The sequence below is a fragment of the Sparus aurata genome, chromosome 8, assembly GCF_900880675.1.
Source record: "Sparus aurata chromosome 8, fSpaAur1.1, whole genome shotgun sequence".
Classification (NCBI taxonomy): domain Eukaryota; kingdom Metazoa; phylum Chordata; class Actinopteri; order Spariformes; family Sparidae; genus Sparus; species Sparus aurata.
In genome coordinates this window covers 11,183,630-11,202,804 of record NC_044194.1, presented here as the reverse complement: position 1 = coordinate 11,202,804, position 19,175 = coordinate 11,183,630, and the positions used below count along the sequence as shown (strand labels likewise).

At 41.3% G+C, this 19,175-nt stretch overlaps 2 protein-coding genes across 3 annotated transcripts in view; one reads left to right on the top strand and one right to left on the bottom strand.

The window, feature by feature from the left end:
- Window positions 1-344: 344 nt before the first annotated feature.
- On the top strand, window positions 345-12,294 carry rasef2 (RAS and EF-hand domain containing 2). Its single transcript, XM_030424586.1, has 17 exons — window positions 345-1,009; window positions 3,420-3,572; window positions 5,224-5,314; window positions 5,642-5,737; window positions 7,875-7,952; window positions 8,044-8,159; window positions 8,246-8,314; window positions 8,879-8,951; window positions 9,079-9,149; window positions 9,249-9,438; window positions 9,531-9,632; window positions 10,566-10,710; window positions 10,799-10,880; window positions 10,992-11,106; window positions 11,188-11,301; window positions 11,412-11,488; window positions 11,580-12,294. The coding sequence occupies exons 1-17, from the start codon at window positions 699-701 to the stop codon at window positions 11,680-11,682; spliced, it is 1,986 nt and encodes a 661-aa protein (XP_030280446.1). The 5' UTR covers window positions 345-698; the 3' UTR covers window positions 11,683-12,294.
- The window catches only part of fkbp16 (FKBP prolyl isomerase 16), a 35,461-nt gene continuing 28,407 nt past the window's right edge, over window positions 12,122-19,175 (bottom strand). For both annotated transcript variants that reach the window (XM_030424589.1, XM_030424588.1), the window contains 5 exons: window positions 18,148-18,365; window positions 15,486-15,667; window positions 15,153-15,230; window positions 12,937-13,074; window positions 12,122-12,838 (listed from right to left, as the gene is read on the bottom strand). In XM_030424589.1, coding sequence (XP_030280449.1) covers window positions 12,752-12,838; window positions 12,937-13,074; window positions 15,153-15,230; window positions 15,486-15,667; window positions 18,148-18,365 — 703 coding nt within the window. In that variant the 3' untranslated portion in view covers window positions 12,122-12,751. The remainder of the gene's footprint in view (window positions 12,839-12,936; window positions 13,075-15,152; window positions 15,231-15,485; window positions 15,668-18,147; window positions 18,366-19,175) is intronic.

Sequence of the window (19,175 nt, the reverse complement as noted above, 5' to 3'; positions counted from 1 at the left end):
TCCCCCGGTTGACGGCTAGGAGCTCCCGGCTGACGGCGATGAGCGTCCGTCCGTCCCCATGCTAACGGAGTTGATGACCGGCTGTCCGTACGTCCCCCCCCCCCCGGACAGACGGTGCGCCGCTATACTAAGAATTTCTGGGGAGAACCCTGCATGTATATATGTGAATGTAACTGCTTGGCACAATATTAACATTTTGAGGGTTTTATTGGCTTTTTTTTTTTTTCCTGTTTTAATCTGACAGGGTGGAGTCAGAAACGCACTCTGCACACCCAGGTGAACAAAGAGGAGTGTATCTGATAAAACTCTCATATGCTCCACACACACACACACACACACACACCTTAAAGGCAAACAGAGACAGGCCACCTGCGTATGGAGCGACACATGGATGACATCTAACTGTGGATGAAAACAAACAACTATAAACCCAGCAGCAGTGACTGAGAGATCCCAGGTAGGAAGTGGCTCATTGGGTCCATTAATTCGGATGACACCCGCCTACAGTGAGACCTGGACCAATGGGTGGCACCTGAACGCGTCTGTGAGACTTTCACTGACACTTGGAGGCTTTTATTTTGGCTGTCGCGCAGCAGAAATCACTTCCAAGAGAGGAAGCGGGTTTTTTTTTTTTGTTGTTGTTTTTTTTTTTACTTTATCTTGTATATGTTCTGTATGTGTTTTTTACTTGTTCGACTATGGACCGACCCAGCCTCCAAAGACTGTTTTCTGCCTGTGATGTGGACAAGTCCGGCAAGATCGAGTACGAGGACTTTACCGTCGTGTGCCGGGAGCTGTGCGTCCCCGAGGCGGAGATCAAAACCCTGTTCGATAAGTTCGACCCGGACGAAGACGGATACATCGACTACAGCAGCTTTTCCTCCAGGTTCCAGGAGGTCTCAGAGACTCTGGACTTGGCGTCGTTTGGTGCTGGGTCGTCCCAAAACCAAAGTTGTCCGTGGGAAGAGTTTGTGGGCGGGATAGATGCTGCTCCTGTGCTCCCTGAGAGGTAAAGTCACATCCGGCTGCCCGCCGTGACCAACGGCTGCTACTGTCTGCTGCTCATATTAACAAAAATATAGCTTTATTATCATTATTAGTGATATTGATACTAAGCGTGTTGGATAGTCCTGCTGACCCATTAGCCGTAGACCAAAGTTACTCATCAAGGATAACTTTAATGAGGCTTCTGGCGTCCTGCCCGGCCGCACAGATTAGTCAACAGGTGTAACATCTTCAACGGCAGCCTAGCTTAGCTAGCTAGCTAGCTAGCTTGACTTTACTATTTAAACTTTTGTGTTAACATATTACATGGGTGGATTATAACTATCATTGCTTTCTCCAGTGGTCTGTGTTCATATATGAAAAATAAATAGAAATGGTAAAAAAAAATAATGTAGCTTAAGGTCCTCATGGTGAGCCATTTCCTGGAATTAAAGCCTTATAAGTGGACATTGAGTTAAAAGAGACATATTGTTCTCAACTTTTTCATGCTCTGATGCTCAAAAAACACATCAGTTTCCTCATACTGTCCAGTACTAATTGCAGCACTACATTTCACACTCTGTCTGAAACAGTGCTTTAGCGCCTGTGTCTTTAAGCCCCCCCTCCTAATACCAAGTCTGCTCTGATTGGTCAGCTCAGCCACGCCTGACCCAGCATTGCTAATGGTGTGTTTCATGGTAAATTGGAATTTCTGAGGGGGTATTCCCCAACTTCCAATCTCAAAGTACATCTGCTCAGGAAAACATGGACGCTTGCTGTAAATAGGTGTTTGAATGGCAAGTCTGTGAACTTAACAATCAAACTTCAGCAGCTGATTTAACAGTTGAGGGCACTTATAAAGCCGGCTCGGTCGGCGGAAGTCTCCAATGCGCCAAGTAAGATCTCTGTTTTCAAGATCTCATTTTGGCTTCCAAACACTCTGCCTCGAATGCTCTGTCCAGGTTTTGATGTGAAGTCCTTGACCTGACCCAGCGTCGCATAAACAATAACAGAACGGCTGTGTCAAATCTTATGCGCTACAAAGACGCATTACGATTGCGTAAAAAAGTCATGAAATTCTAGGCAAACTGCTGATGAGGCGCTGTCAGGAGCAGTGTGTGTTTTGAGACAAGAACATATATAAAACACTCAAGGAAAGGTAAGAGGAAAGAGCATAATGGGTCTTCTGTAAGAAATGTTTCTTTCGTTTGTTTTCAACTGATAAATTGCAGGACAGAGTAATGGAAGCATCTCTCAGTGCAATGGTCTATAATTCATCAGCACCTCAAACTGCAGCCTCCAAAATGACTTCAAAGTTGAATCAACAACTCGCTTTATCATGTTCATGAAAGTAGGATTCTTTGATGGGTTGTTACATTACTGCATTTAAGCTAGTTTTACCCAATTGCTGGCAGCTAAGTGGGCATTTTACTTTAAAAGTGGTTAGAGGTGGCCAAGACAGAGGAGAGAAGACTGCAGAAAGAATCCGCCTCTATCAGACATGGGATGATTATCATGACTAAAATAATTACGATTTACAATCATATCCCGATAATCATCATAATATGTTCATTCAGCCTCTAAAGAAGTTATAATAGATAAAGTTTAGATTTATAACAAATTAAGCTGTTTACTAAAAACAGAGTTCATGTTGACATCAGAAATAAAATTTCTGAACTTTATATAACAGTAATGGTAATTCTTGAATCTGAAAAATAAACAATTCAGAGTGACATTGACAGATTTGTTGGCCTTTTATTGGAAAATCAGATTATTGGCTTGTTATTTTTTTCTGTTGTGGTGATTCTCATACATGAAAATGCAAAATTATGCTTATCAATAATTTCATTTTATGACTGATTAAGTAATAGAGGCCTATTCATTTTTAGAGCAGCAGGAATGGGTTGATTTATCAATGAGTCCATTAAAAGAAAATGATCTGCCAACTATTCTGATAATAAATTAATCTTTTCAATCATTTTTTAAAGCACCAATGTCAAATATTTACTTTGCTGCACTTCTGTGTTATTAAAAATAGTAAAAGAAGATTTTTTGGGTTTTGGACTGTTCGTGGACAAAAAACACTTTACAGACTACATGATTTATCTATTAATCCAGAAAATAAATAGCAGATTAACCTATAATGAACTCACACTTCTCTCTACAGTGATTAATGAGATCATTGCACATCTACCTGTTGCTGAGTCAAATGCTGCGATGCTAACGATGAGCCTGTGTGTTTGAGTTTTAAACACACAGTCCTTTTATTTGTTTAAGAAAATCTTGACTGCTCCCACTTTTCCATGCTTGGAGGTTTTTACATATCGTTCAACAGTAGTTGATCCTACAGAGATAGATTCTGGGTGGAGTGTGACATTGAAAAAAACAACACTGATCTGTTCGTTGCTGGTTGTAACTGTTTGTTCTCCTCCCAGTCTCAAGGAGCAGCTGGCTGACCTGTACCAGGCCATTCACTCCTCTGCAAACATGACTCTGCTGCAGCAGTATGAGGAAATCATCCACTCGCTGGTCAACCAAAGCCTGGACAACAGACTAGAGTGTGAACAGCTGGAGACCAGTTTAAAGCGGTGAGGACAAATGTTACTATTTGCCTGTGTGGGGTCAGTTTAGAATATGTGACCTGTGAACTAGAAATAAACAGAATGGCTATGAAATAATTAGCTATTATTTAAACAGTGACTCAAATCACACAGTGTTGAAGATGATGGACACTCTTATGTGGCTATAATGTTGGTATGAGCAGTGGCATTTAGTAACATTTAAATGTGGCACTTTAAAAAGTCCTAATTGTCCTTACTACAACAAACTGGCTGTGGATGTGTTTTGACTTCAGCCCAGTGGTGAACTGCTGCCCTCTTGTGGCTTTAAACTACAAAGACAGTGAATAAACCAAACCTCCGACTCCACTGCATCAACTTGGATTAACTGCTTCACTTTAAACTGCATTAAAGGGAACTTTATAGTGGTATTTTTCAACCTGGATCCCATTTTCCCATGTTTAAGTGAAAACTGTTTTTGAAATTGGTCCAGCATTGAGTGAGCTTACTGCAGCAGGCACATGTGAAACCGGCTGCAATATCCCTGCGGGCGATTGTGCACCTTCAAAGTAATCCACTTTAAGAGCTCGTTTTTGCCACTGACTGGCTCAGATTGTTATTGAGTGTCATTAATGACAACATCGCTACAGAGACTAAACCTCTTCATTAAACAATAAGATCCAGCCAGAAACAGCTGTTCGCAGAAGCTACCAGACCCAGAAGTCATTTTATTGTAGTTAAAAATGCTTCATTCAGAATCAACAGAAAAATGTAATAAAATTCACCACAATGTTCTTGGTTTATCTTCACTCTGTTCCAACAATCACTAGCTCTGGTTTTGTCAAAACAAACCTTTTTAAATTATGTTAATTAACAATTTGGATTAAATTGATTTACAACATTTTTTTTTATTGTATAACAGTAATTTCTGTGGTCACTGCTGTACAGCTGACAGTAGAGAAAATGCCTGACTGTTATGTCAACTTAAATTTTTTTGCCCTTGTGAATAACATTTAAGCTGAACAATGAATGAATGAATGCAAAGTGCATGAACACTGGTTTCAGATACTCTAGTTGTATTTTAAAGGCTCAAGGAAGCTGTGAGTCAAGTCTTTTAATAATTTCCTTTTAAGTCTGTGTACTGATCCCTCATGTAGTACCTTGACACGACTATTGTATTTCAGTCCTACACACTGGAAAGAATCGCGTGTCCAATCTGTTTTTGTTTAGCGTTGTTCTGTGGTTCATTAAGTACGGAACAGTCACATTCCTCATTCAAGGAAGTAGGAAGAACTTAAATGTGCTGCACTTTCCTGTTCTTTTCATCATTTTAGAAACTGAATACCTGCTTTAATCTTAGTGCATTTCCATTATCTTTTGAAAATAAATACTCTTTAAACGTTGGAAAACCTGATATAAAACTTTACTAAAATAAAATAAACAATATTGAGAAGTCTCACTGTCACAGTTTAGCACACCTGTGGAATCTGCTTTAAAAGGTCTGTCCCTCCCTCCCCTCTGGTTGGTTCATATGTCGTCTGACAAGAGTAGAGTCAGTCGGGTAGAACTGACTTATTGATGGTAGGTGAATGGATTCGCATTTTCAGTCCTGCCTGTATTAATCTGCCGGGCCACTTTTGGAGGATCTGCTTTAATTGAACATACTTCTCCGGTCACACAGAGCTGAGGAGATGAACAACAGTCAACTGACAGAACTGGAGGAGGATATACAGCAGCAACTAGCCAGAGTAGAGGAGAGGGTGCGAGAAGAGGTAAGTGCGATACCTGCAGTATTTATAGTGGACGGTTGCTCCTGTGGTTTACTCTAATATTCATAGAAATCAAAGTTAAGCAGCTGCGTTTAGTCAATTAACACGACACACAAAAATTGAGTAAAAGATTGTGTTTTATTTCGCAGTAAAGCCTTAATTTCTGCACATTTTCCTTGGTTCTCGTGAGCTACCTACATATTTGTGGTGCAGCACACAGCAGCAGGTTACACGTCTCCTCACAAAGAGCCTCTGTACCGTCAGATGAAAGCCTCTCTTCAAGGCCTGAGCTGCTCCTCACCTCTAACTGCTTCGGTTTCATGTTTGTAGGAACGAAAGAAAATGGAGGGAGTTCTGGCAACCGTGCAGAGGAAGCACGAGAATAAGGTCGCAGACCTGCGTGCAACGGTGGACAGGCTGTTAAAGGTAGGCTTTCCCACACAACATGCTTTTACTTTGTTCTCCCATGGCAGACAGATTGTATGAAGAAGGCTTATTTTCTTACATCATGGAGGAGAGAAAAAAGCCACTGGACCTGAAAGACAACACAGAAGCTCCTGCACATACAGCTCTGGCTTCATTTCCGGAAAAACCCCCTGCTGCAACACAGAGAGAGAGGAAGTGCTTTCCAAATGTCTCGCATTTATTGAGATGACCTATCAAAGTGCACCTTTAAGGACTCGTGTAAGGAAAATGTAACTGTTAAAATAAATAACACACAGTCGTGTCATTTCAAAAAGAAAACATTAGACACAAAGATCAGAGAAGACATGCCTCAGACACGATAATTATGTTGTGTTAAACAAGGCGTCAGGGAAAATCACAAGGCCCTCCAGTGTCAAGCCAGTATCAGAGAGGGAGTCGGCCTGACTTCTCATTCAGGACTTAGGAATGCTGCTTTCTTGTAGTTGGTGCAAGGACAAGCACAGAGGGTAATGTTTGATAAGACGGTGTGTGTACAACTTGAGGAATGCTGTTGTTAGCCCATTAGCTGTGCTAGCTCCCATAGTTTAAGTTTACAATCCAGCAACAGGCACTTTCCTGTCCTGCCTGCCTTCCCGCCACAGCACTGCAGTCTGAACTGTACTATAGTCGTCCTTGGATGACCTTCAAAACGACACTAAATAATAATAATTATAATACGTTCTGTACGTAAGAGTAGCAGCACTTCTGGACATAGCCGATGTTGCCGCCTACGGGCAATCTGTTTGCTTTTTTCTCTTCTGTGTTATAGCTGCTGTTTTTGTTTGTTTGGGTGTGTTTGAGGTGTTATGTTAAACACTTGTACTAAGTGCTAGCCAACATGATAATGAATAATTGGTAAAAAAAAATAAAAATAAATCGTCTCACACCAACCTTCATTGTGCTTCAAAACTGGAAGTGTTGTTTTTTTTTTGAAGATGAATAAAAAATCTTATTTTTTCCCTCTCTAAGCAGCTCTTATCTTAGATAAATTAGTGTTAGCGTTAAATGTCAAGTTGAAGTAGTCGCCTTTATATTTGTGCAGTAGAAGCTCATAGCATAATGTGGCAGCAGAGCATAAGACCTGCGATCGTCTCGGGCAGTGTGGCGCATGATGATGGTGAAAACCAACATCCAGCAGGTTAAAGAAAAGCTCAATGATCTTCTTCCTCTTCATTAACCTGCTCACAATGCTGATAATCGCATGGCAGTAGCCTTCTATTTGTTATCAACATGAAGCAAACTTTCTCATCGTTCCTTTAAATCACAAAGTAAATACAAAAATTTAATCGCAGTTACTGTGGGGTAGATAATTACACCACCCTATGCCTTGATAATGCAAGACTTATCTGTATTGTGTTTCAGTCGTGCTATCAACAAGTGAAATCTGATGCTGTGCTATAGGTCAATATCTACACCTTCAGCAGGTCCGCCCTACATCACAATGCATGAAAACAATTCCACCTCGAGGGTATCTACAGTGGAAAAATGTTTTGATGTTGTTTGTAGTTGAAACGTGCAGCACCAAAGACAAAACTTTATCAGTCTTTGTTGCACATTTTCTTTAATGTGTATTAGTTTTTAGCAGCAGGAACACACACACACTGTAAACAGGTGTAAAAGAGAAAAATGCAGTAATGTTCAAGGCCTCCGTTTGGCACAAATGTTGAATTGTGAAAGCAGTTACATTACTTGCCAGTAGATGGCGCTTGTTAACAATATATTGGCCATTAGTTTATTGCCAAAATATTTATAGGAAGAAAAGTCTCAGGAAGTTTGAACAATATGTGGTGAAGCAGTAGACTGACAGTTCACACCAAAATACTTACATGACAGATTTATTTTTTAGCTGTCAAAATTCCCACTTGGCACATTTCTTGGTCACAAGTTGAGATATACCAACTATTTGGTTTGATTATAACTGATATGTAACTGACATGTCTACATCCAAAGGGCTGACTGCTACTGCTGCTACTTAGTTTGCCATTATATGGAACTACAAGTCTTTAAATGCCTTTTTTTTTTCCATCTTTTTTTTTTATTATTGACATCTGAAAGTGTTTTTTAACAAAGTGTTTTGTGTAAATGTCTTTTTTCCCAGAGCCAGGAGGACTCTGATTCCAACCAGTCAAAGGAGGAGGTGGTCAGACTGAACAGACAAATCAGTGATCTCTCACAGGTAAATCGTTTTAGATGTGATTGTTTTAGTTGAACCAGTCGGATGTATGTCGTGTAGATTTATTCTAGCTCTTCGCTGAATCTCCTCCCAGGAAAACGAGCAGCTGCGGACGTCTCTGGTGCAGGCCCAGACCGACATCGCCATCCTGCACACAGAGCTGGACAAGCTGAAGAACATTTACGCAGACCAGAAGGCTCAGCACGAAAGGTGAGCCGCTGTTGTTTACTCGAGCCCTGTTGACACAAAATATGATCCAGCTTACAGTGCAACATGGGGCCTGTGTTTCTTTACAGAGAAACAGAGGATTTGAAGAGGATGCTTTTGGAGTACCAGTCGTATTCGAGTCAGATAAACATTCTCCAGTAAGTCTTGTCTTTTACTTGATGAAGCTTCTGAGTCTGAACATTCAGGAAGAAAAAAGTAACCATGGAAAGTTTATAATTACTCATCATTTGATCAGCGGTTAGCCTCAGATAGTTTTGGTTTTGATTGCTCAGGTTTTGAGATATCAGTGGCTACGATTTCTGTTGGCAACAAAATAATAAATTCAGTGTTAAATTGTTCTGATGTAGTGAGTTTTGTTTGTAGTCAGCAGCAACATTATGTCTGACAAACTGTTACAGACCTGGGATTTGTATTGTTCTACAGTTGTGTTGCACTCCGGAACTTTGGGGGGTGCCAAATCACACAGAATGGCAATTTCTACATAATGTTGCTTACAAATGGTAGAACAGTAACTTTATAAAATTACATCACTTAACTGTAATCCAGCCTTTAAAACCAGGAAAACACTCATCGTGAAATAAAAAATCTGAGATTATGTATAGTTTCATATTGCCCCGTCCTTTCTACCACACAACTGTTATATAAAGTAAATGTTTGTACTTGTGTCTGAACCTGTCTTGTTTCCTTGAACACGTCATTAGGGAAACGAACAAAAAGCTTTATGACAGTAACGACGGGCTGCGCTCCGCGTTGGCCAGCGCAGCTAAAAGGAGGGTAAGTTCCGTGTTAACTTAAGACATATTTCCTCATATTTCCCGATAGACGCTGACAGTATATTGTCTTCACTAGTTCAAGTGTGAAAAAAAAGTTTCCTCCCTGACGCTCCTAATCTCCCCAACAGCTGTCTCCCCAAAATGAAATCCCAGCCCGAAGGATGAAACCCCTCCGACAGAGCACACTCAACCACAGCAGGTATATAAGGTTTTTTACACCTCTGTGAATCTGAGGATTGATTTCGGCGAATTCAATCGTCACAGCTTAAAGCTAAAGTGTGTTGGTGCTTTGGTGCAGCTCGGAGCAGGATCCCAGCAAAATGACCTACTCTCATGTGGCCACCTGGGCTGAAAAGTACCTGGACAGTGGAGTCTCGCTGCCGATGGACACGGCTGAGAGCGCAGGCAGCGATTACGACAGCGACGACAGCAGGAGCTCGACAGAAACTGTGCATCGCAGTTACTCGTATGTCCCGTCTGATGTGGAGGTCAGATCAGACATCAAGCTCAAACAGGTCAGAGGTCAGATAATGTCAATGTGCTGGTGAGTTAAAAATAGTATTTTCTTTGTCTGTTACAGATATCAGAAGTGAAATCTGAAGCGACAGTGTCAGTGGCTCCGAGCAGGACAAACTCTATTGCATCATCCCTACGAAGACGTTTGTCTGCATTTTCCTCAAAGGTAAAACACTTTTTAATGCGTGAGACCTTGTCAGTAAGCATTCATTTTACACCAAACAAAAATATAAAGGTAACACCTTTGTTTTTGTTCCCAAACCAAGCAAAAACAAGACTTTTTCTATGCAAATTTATCTCTAATTTTGTTCACAAATATTTTTAAATCCACGTCAGTGAGCACTGATATCATCCACCCACCTGACAGGTGCGGCATATCAAGATGCTGATTAACCAGCTTGATTATCACACAGGTGTGCCCTGGCTGGTAACAATAGAAAGCCAACAGACATGTGTTTACCATTTGAGGCGAGTTTAATCAACAACTCATTGATCTATTTCCTGTTTTAGTCCCAAAGAAGTGAAATTGCATTTTTACATGTCTGGAAATTTCATGCTAGTTGGTTATTACCAAGGAACATATTTCAAATGTTTTCTTAAATTACGTCAAAACTAGTAGAATAATTACCAAAACTGCTAGTTATTTACGAGGACAAAACTCCAAAGATTAGAGGAACATTTCCTCTGTTTCCTCTCCGTCACTCACCTCATGACCCTTCAGATTTTTACTGTAACACCTTCTGGGGGCCCTCACCCTCTGGTTGAGAACCAATGATGTATCACCACCAGTGTCTTACCTTTTGTGTTGAAAAATGTGATTCATCCAACTTGTTTGGGTTTATGATCAAATACCTGCCAACACTAACGACATTACCATCAGCGTTTTAGTAACTTGCTAAATGAAATGGCCAGCATTGGTCATGTGATTACAGGTGGTTGTATGATGGCAAAGGCTGTGAGATTTGAGTGAAGGCTCCGGAAAAATAATGAAGTGAAGCTTGAGTCGAGAATAAACTGACTTACTGATTTCTTAATTAAAAAATAAAGCAGAAAATAAGATTTTTCCATATTAAAGTTATCTTTTGTCCCTTGTGAGAAGCCTTTAGAAGCAGACATAGTGGAATCTGAAGAACCTGTTCCGATGTTCCGTCTGGTTTTAGCCGGAGATGCAGGATCTGGAAAGTCCAGCTTCCTGCTGAGACTTACGCTCAACGAGTTCAGAGGAGACATGCAGACAACGCTGGGTGGGTGCCACAGCAAACACATAGCATTCAATCAGACGCTGACGCATTCTTGGTTTCAGAAGTTTAAAATCTGTTTTTTGGTTCTCAGGAGTTGATTTCCAAATGAAGAGGATGCTGGTGGACGGAGAGAAGACGAGCCTGCAGATATGGGACACGGCTGGGCAGGAGAGGTAGAGGAGTTTAAACAGGAAAAACATGTTATCAATTAAATCTGTGTTAACAAAACTATTCTTTCAATTGAAAATGCACTAAAAATCGGGTTGTATTTATTTTTATTATAGGTTTCGTAGCATTGCCAGGTCCTATTTCCGTAAAGCTCATGGAGTCCTGCTCCTCTATGATGTCACTTCAGAAACCAGCTTCCTTAATGTCAGGGCGTGGGTGGATCAGATTCAGGTAACTGTTGAAATTCTCAAGTGTTTAATAACTGACCAAGAAGCTGGAATATATTTTACAATGTCCTTTGTTTTTCAACAGGACTCAGCAGAGGAGAAAATCCCCATGTGTGTTATTGGAAACAAGGTGGACCTGCGAGAGCAGCTTCCAGAGGGAAGCTGTGTGAGCAGTTTGCACGGAGAGAAGTTAGCCAAGGTGTGTAACTTTCTCATTCCACCTTATTGAAGAATGTTTATACAGACACCCGGCCCTCCCAGGTGTCTAAATAAACCCACTGCAGTCAGGTATGTCTACTTTGCTTGCAGGCATACGGCGCCTTGTTCTGCGAGACGAGTGCCAAAGAGGGAACGAACATCGTCGAGGCCGTGCTTCATCTAGCGAGGTAGGAGGCAGAAGAGAGTGAGTTTTAAAGTGGTTTTTTTTTTTCATTCTCAAACCAGGGCGACACTTAGACTTGTTTTCCCTTTCCACAGAGAGGTAAAGAAAAATGTCAAACTGAGGCGGCAGTCAGAATCTCAGGTCAGACTGAGTCCGTCCAACCCAAAGAAGAAGCTAAACGCCTGCTGTGGACTGTAGATCGATATCAGTCGATATATGACGGAGCAATGAAGGACACCAAGTGGTTTTTATTTTTGTGATGAAGAGCATATTTTTTTCCTGCAAGAACTTTTTAAGCGTTGAAATATTTACCTCTCAAGCCTCAAATATGTATTTCTCTGATCAAAATGAAGATTTATGTTAATGGAAAACATGCGCACATGTAAAATGCAAATAATGTAATCATGCTTATATTTGTCTTAGGTTTTTGTATTTATTCGGTAGTAAAGTAATTTTATGAAGGAAATAAATAAGGAACAATAATTGAGATTGAGTTGAGATTTAACTTTTTTTAATGGTTTTACCAGATGAAAAAACTCCTTTTTAAATTTTTTTTTTTTTTTTTTTTTTACCTTTTGCGACCAAATGTCTGTGACAGAGGTGCCTAGTTTTTAAAAAATCAAGACAGACCAAGTACTTTCTTCAAAACATTTTTATTAAGCATCGCAAGCATTGCTTATGTGAGCAATATTACATTTCAGTTTCAACAATAACTGGAGCTCAATTATATCTCAGAATTGTGATGTTGAGCGCGTTATTTGTTTACTAATTACGTTTGTGGTTTCGGTTACACGCTTTACAAAGATTCCCTTTCTTTTTTTTTTTTTTGTGTCTGTGATACCAGAATATTTTCCAGGACCCTTTTTTTTTAAATATGACAAACAAAAATGTAATCCCTTTTCCAAATAAAACAGATGCAACTGCAAAGAAAACCTTCTGTCTTATCCATCAGCAGGAAATCTCTGCCGGTGCTGTGAATTCACTCGATGCTGCACTGTCATCAATATCATAAATACTTTACACCTTTCACTCAAACATTTTCTACCACGTAAAAACTCACACAAAACACAACTTCAGGCTTCAGTGCGTCTTCTGTGTTGCATTCCTTCTCGTCTCTTTACAGTTAAAAAAAAAAAATCCTCAAAAGACTAAATAAGACTAGAAGGCAATGCTCTGCACCTGCACACGATGATGATGATGATGATGGTGATGGTGATGGTGGTGGTGGTGGTGACGAGGACATTCAAAGCGCCTCCTGCTGAGGATCTCAGTTTCTCGCGGTCAGGACCACCGACGTCACCAAGCTGCCCAAGGCCACAACCAGAGCTCCGAGTATAAACTTCCAGGAAAGTCCCTAAAAAATATTTAAAAGAAAAAGACACACAAACAACAAAGAGGAGTCAAGATGGAGTCAGAACAGAATCTGTTTACATATTTTCTGCTGAGGCTTACAGATGGTTTCTTCTTAGAGGGAATAAGAAATGGTGCGATGTTGTCTCCGAGCATCTCCGCCGGCTTGGCTCTCCATTCCTGAGTGTCGCTGCCTCCCGCTTGCCTTCTGACCAGTTTAGATAACTCGACGTGGATCGCCTAAAGAAGAAGCGATAAACATGACATCTCAACAACACATCTTCTAAATGATAAAATAAAGATCTAATGTTGGAAAGGAGACAGGAGGCAGTTTCAAAAATTGTCCAGCAGGGGAGAGCAGAGGTCTGAAACACAGATCCTGACAGAGTTGACCTTAAAGACTGAAGGCCAAAGACAAATGAATCATAACAGAATTTTTCATTTTTCTTTTAAATTGCAAATGCCCGTGCTTAATCTCCACCGTTTTCATGTAGCTTGTCATGAAATGTTTTAAAACAAAGCGGGCAAAACACGTATTCTTGTCTGTTTGTGCTTCGACTTTGTAGTACAGCCGCAGTATGACAACTTTCTCCCACAGGAGCTAAAATCAGTTTTCCTCAAAGTATTTAATCCAGTGTTGAGACAAGGGGTGTAATTACCAAAGCGGCAGATATTTTCGGTTTGTCTAGACAAGACCAGACATATTTGTGACAGTGGCAGTGTGCCCTTTAGGTCAGGTCGCTGCAGTACTGGCAGCAGTGTGCTGTAAACAGCTGATCATTAACTCTTAGCACTCTCACCCAGCCTGCAGTGAGTGAAATCAGTCGGCTAAAAATAGACGAGGACCTGAGATTGTTGTTCTTTTTTTGATGAAACGAAGAGAGAAGTTGTCTTATTAACACAGTCTGGAGGGTCGACTTTGGCCCTTTCTTACCTTTAGTCCACTCCTTTTGCAGCGCCGGGCTCACAGTGACAGTATTTAGCTCACGTTTGTTATTTTCAGCAACTTTGCCGGACAATTCTGAGCCGTGCGGTCACATCTGTAGGCTGCCAGATGTGCAGTTATTTTTCGCCAGAGCCCTCAGCGTGGAGGATTTGGCAGATTAGCCAACCCACACAAACAAGACGGGACAGGCCCTCAACAGAAGTCGCTCACCAGGATCCTTCTCTTGAGGCCGACGTGTGAACGGCTCTAAACTTTCACAGTGAACATGAAGAGTGTTTCTCACAGTTTGCAGAAGATGTTTTTCTGCTGACTGAAAAAGCTGCAGTAAAACAAGCAGCTGTGGGATATACGAGCGTGGATGAAGATGAGAGGAACTGAATGGCGAGGATTTAATGGGGCAGAAAATTAAGTTATTGTATTCTCAACTGTCCGTGATCTGGAACAGATCTGGAAAAAGTTTCATAGTTTGTAATTTTTTTTTGCATTTTCTGACTATGTTCAGTTCAGTCATTAATGACTGTATAATATTTCTTCATGAACCGAATCGTACATACCGTGTGTTAACTTGCATTACAACTGCTGCATGAATCAATATTTTGCTAAGTTTCGCTTGTGTATGTTTATGGTTTCTTAGCTGCACTAGCACCAGAGCTTTAATGGATGACAATGTCTGTTAACTGCTTACAGTCCAGACAAGAATGTCCTGAAATATGAGAAAGACATCATGTCCACCTGAGGATGAATCCTTTTTTACTTTAGTGATCACCTGACTTGTAGCATCCAGCACCACGGAGGTGACATTTGTGGCTATGACTGAAATGTCTCGAAATATTGGATTGCTTTAAACTTTGGTTCAGCCATTCGTGTCCCTCTGAGGATGAATCACAATAGGTTTGCTGCTTCTCACTCGTCATTTAGCTTTTTCCCCCATTCAATTTTTCCAATATTTAGCTTTTTTGACAAAATGCCTGTAAAATCGATGACATCCCCATCAGCCTCAGCTTTACTTTGTGTTTGGTGCTAATTCTCTAGATGTGATTTTCGTTTGTCTCCTCTGGGCTACCGTAGAAAAACACGGCGGACCTCTGTATACACAAAAAGCTGATTCTAAGGTGACCAAAACATAAAAGACTATACACTTTAAAAAACACAATTATGAATATTACATTTCAGCTAATACATCCCCCTGAATCCTTCATACTGGACCTTTAAGTGGGCCACTTTTCATCCGTATTGATTGGCTGGTTCGGTGGCTCTAATAATAATGGCGGCCTAATTTTAGAATGACCTTTCCTTTGTTTGTGAGGGATTCACAGGCAGATTTTGGATGGACATGGCGAGGGGACGGACCGGCTCACCCACATAATCTCACCTTGGTGGCTGGCTCCAGTTTCAAGGCCTTTTTTAGCACCTCCATGGCCTCTTTGTACTCCCCCATGTCCGAGAGGAGCTGAGGGAGATTAGAGAAGGTACAGTGTGAGCAGTGCTGGAGGACCCATAAATCAAAACAGGCAGAGGACAGATAGCAATAACGTTGCGGCTATTTCTTTCTCAAAAGTAATCAAATCTAATCCCAAATTAAAGAAAACTCTCTTGCTTGCAGGAACTGTCCCTGCAATAATCATTTATGGATTGATAAGGATCAAATGAGATGCTCCTCGCAGTTGCCTCTCAGTGATATAACCCGGAAGAATCGGGCCCTCACCTTCCCCGCCCTGAAGAGGGCCTTGACGTTGTTTGGCTCGAGGGTCAGAACGTCCCTGCTGGTGTGCAGTGCCTCGTCGTACCGCTCCAGTTTGAGCTGAGCGGCGGCCAGGTTGTTCAAACACTTCACCCGGTAGTCCTGCACCTCCTCCTCCTCCGCCATCACACTGCCATCGCTACCATCTGTACAGAGACCGAGACACACAACCTCGGATGTTTGCTCTGCTGGGGACATTTAGTGGCACAGATACTGCCGACAAGAAAAGAAAAAAAAAAAGCCAGGACCAGCTGAGAGAGATTATTCATCTAATGCTGGAGAGGATTTATTAAAAAATACAGCAGAATCTTGAAAATATTTGGCCAATCAAAGAGAAACTCCCATCGGGTGTCATTATAAGGATCGCTCATCCTCTGTTCTTTTATTCATCTGGATATTGTATCACTGTCTCCACTGGAAAAAAAACTGCATGGTTTCATCGTTAGACACACAAGTCCAGCTGAATGCAGCAGTGACCCCAGTAATGAGCACTTTTTGTACTTGGCCCGGAGTATGATGGTTGATAAATGCTAGCAGCTCAGCAACCACGTGTGTGTGGATCCTCTCATAACTCCACTCTGCCACAGACACAAGCTCTTAATGCTACACTCACACATTAATGACTTCTCATGTGACCAACTGGAAACAGTTGACAATTTGCACTTACAGCAGTCCAGACCTACATCAATAATAACTTCGAGTTCAATATTGACTCTTTTTTTTTTAGCTCCGTTTTGGTCTCCACCAGCTCTTTAGCTGTAAAATGCTCTGCTGTGTTTACAAGCTGATAGCTTGCTTTGCTTGCCTGCTGCTATAAGTTCACCAAGTAACTTGTTTTGCTTTAAGGTGGACAAAAGCAGTATGAGCACAACCTCTTCTTGTCGTAATGATCTTGATCTGGTTAGTGCGTGCATTTTTTGCATGTGAGTGAAACAAAAGATGCAATTTTTTTGTACTACTTTTTTTTTTAAACACAGGTGTTTGAAGTGTTAGTGCCTATGTAACATTAATAAATTGGACGATGCCTGTAAGCCATATCAGGCAGAAAAAATTAATACTAGCCGTATTTTGGTAAAGCATTTTTATGCACATTTTGAAGAATATTGTATCAGAAATGGTACGGAAACGGCAAGATTTACCTCTAGCCTCTGTTTACTACCACAATCACACAGGACGTAGCCACACTTATTAATTTGCTCAAAGCAGCTCACGGAAATGCACCAGATTTGCATATTTTAAATTAATTAATTATTTAAATATTTTGCAAACTTTCAAAAGGTTGCTTAAAATTCACTTGAGATTTTATGAAAACATGGCTGCTGTAAACATGCCTGCAAGGAGTCTTGGGGTCGGAGTCTAGACGCTAAACTCTAACCCCGTTTTGCTGCTATATTACACATTTCAAGCGTGAGTTGTCTGACTGAACTTCAATATGACGACGGTGAAACAGAGTAAACATACTAAACTCACTAAAGTAACATAACCATTCATACACGTAGGTCACACGTACTCCTGAAGCTTACGGATTCGGTTTGGTGGTAGTCGTAGTTTTCGTTTTCGTAATTATACGTTTTAGTAATTAGAAGCTGACAGCAAGATAAAGCTCAGTTGCCAGGCCAACATCAAATGTGTTGAAAAAGCCAGTTATTCTGTGGCTGGCTGGCAATACAGAAGCATCGGCTGCCGTACCACCAGACTACAGAGCAGCTTCCTCCCCTCAGGATGAAACTCCTCGATTCATCCTCGGCACTCCACCGTAAAAGATTGTTTTAATATTCAGAACCGGGCCCTGGTGGCAGTCATTAGGACTAACTATATTGAGATCACATATCTTCTATGCTGATGGTCCCATTTGCTCATGTAGGTCATTTAGAGGCACCGGTTAACAGTCAGTGACCTTTCAAATTCTTGAGATATTTAATAAATGAGAGTGATTAATAATCTCCATGTGCCATGAATCGTACTTAAAATAATCCTCATGGGCTCGAATCGATCCAAAAAGAGTTAAAGCTGTCGATGTCTCTGCTTCATTATCGTCTATTTTCCCGCTCGTCTCCTCATCCACTAATCACACGATCTCGATGCCCTGATAAACTCGTCTCTTCGGTGCCACTGTGAGTTCACTCGCCGCTCCGCCGTCATTGACGCATTACGAGGCAGTCCATGTTTTTCTCTTCACTGACTTGTTCAGTCACATTTCCCTCACGGGCCCGTCCTGCCTCGTCGGTGATTGAAGTGATTAAGAAGGTGGAAATAATATGAAAGTTGATTAGCTCTGATTATGCAAAAGAATTAAGCAAAAACGTTTACGGTGGCACTCGGCGCAGATAGACGCGGCTCTGCATGGCGATGGCGTGATTAGCGTGCTGAGGACTGGAGGGCAGAGCTGAACTGTTATGTCATTCTGGGCTCAGATGGATGTGAAATGTGTCTGAAGCCTCCATCAAACGCTGCGTTTCAATTTTCTAATGCATGTGTGTGTGTGTTGTATCTGTTTTTTTCCATTTTTCCATTTTCACCTCTTCCCATGAAGATGGTGCTCATATCAGCTGTGGCGACACTTTCCCGGGTGACAGTGCGGTAATGTTTTTCTATGAATAAATTCAGCTTTCGATGACAGCCGTACCTCTGCTGCTTGTGGTTAGCATATCCAGAGCCATACAATAGGCCCTGGCAGCCAGGCAGTACTCCTCCCTCTGGAAAAGAAAGTTTCCTCGCTCTCTTTTCTGGTTGCCGATGCGGATGCGGTCTGCAACAGGCAGAGTCAACGGGTCCGGTTTCTCTCTGATGTCCAGCAGCTGCAGCTGGTAGAGTAACGGAGCCCAGGCCGGAATATCAGGCTCCCTGAGAGTAAACACAGACCAAAAACAAACACACAAGTTATCAATATCATCACAGGGAGTAAAAGAGCAAAGGAGTGTCTGAGGAGTTATCTTTGAGTCAGGAGTCTTTTATTGTTCCTTATCTCTTAAAGATTATTCCAATCAATCAGGAAATCAATTTCTTTTCAAGCGAGCGAGCAGAACAGGCTGGTCAACACGCTGCACAGCCTCGTAACTCAGACATGAAATCTGACCACCGTGTGCAAAATACAAGACAGTGTTTGGACGGACAGTCACAGAAGTTCAATCTTTCAAATAAATGTCCATGTATTTCAGAAAGTGTTAGTTTGTGGTTTGCCCCTCTGTTGCTTTAATGACAACATGAGCTGGCATGGACTCCACAAGTTTGTGTAAAGAGCTAAGCTGAACACATTGGTCTTCTGATGGTGTGGTCACGCTTTAGATACAACTGATCCAGGTACTGAAGACAAAACCTGAGTCATCAGCTTTGCACAAACTTGTAGAGTCCATGCCAGCTCGAGTCCATACTGTCATGAAAGCACAAGTTGAGCATACCAAGATATTTTCTCAAAATCATGGAAATTTTTGAAAGATTCAGCTTTTCAGGTGAGTTGTAAGGCTTTGATGACAGTGTATTAAACTTAGTTTTTTTCACAAATTTGTGGAGTCCATGCCAGCTCGAGTGCATGCTATGGTTAAAGCAACATGAGCAACACATCAAATACTAAGATATTCTGAATTTCATGGACATTTTAAGATTCAACTTTTCACTTGACTTGTAAAGCTTTGCTGACAGCATGCACTGAAGCAG

Coding starts and splice junctions, on each gene's coding strand:
- rasef2 (XM_030424586.1), top strand. CDS start 699: ATGGACCGACCCAGCCTCCAAAGACTGTTTTCTGCCTGTGATGTGGAC. Junction 8,160..8,245: donor CAGAAGGCTCAGCACGAAAG/GTGAGCCGCTGT, acceptor GTTTCTTTACAG/AGAAACAGAGGATTTGAAGA. Junction 10,711..10,798: donor AGACATGCAGACAACGCTGG/GTGGGTGCCACA, acceptor TTTGGTTCTCAG/GAGTTGATTTCCAAATGAAG.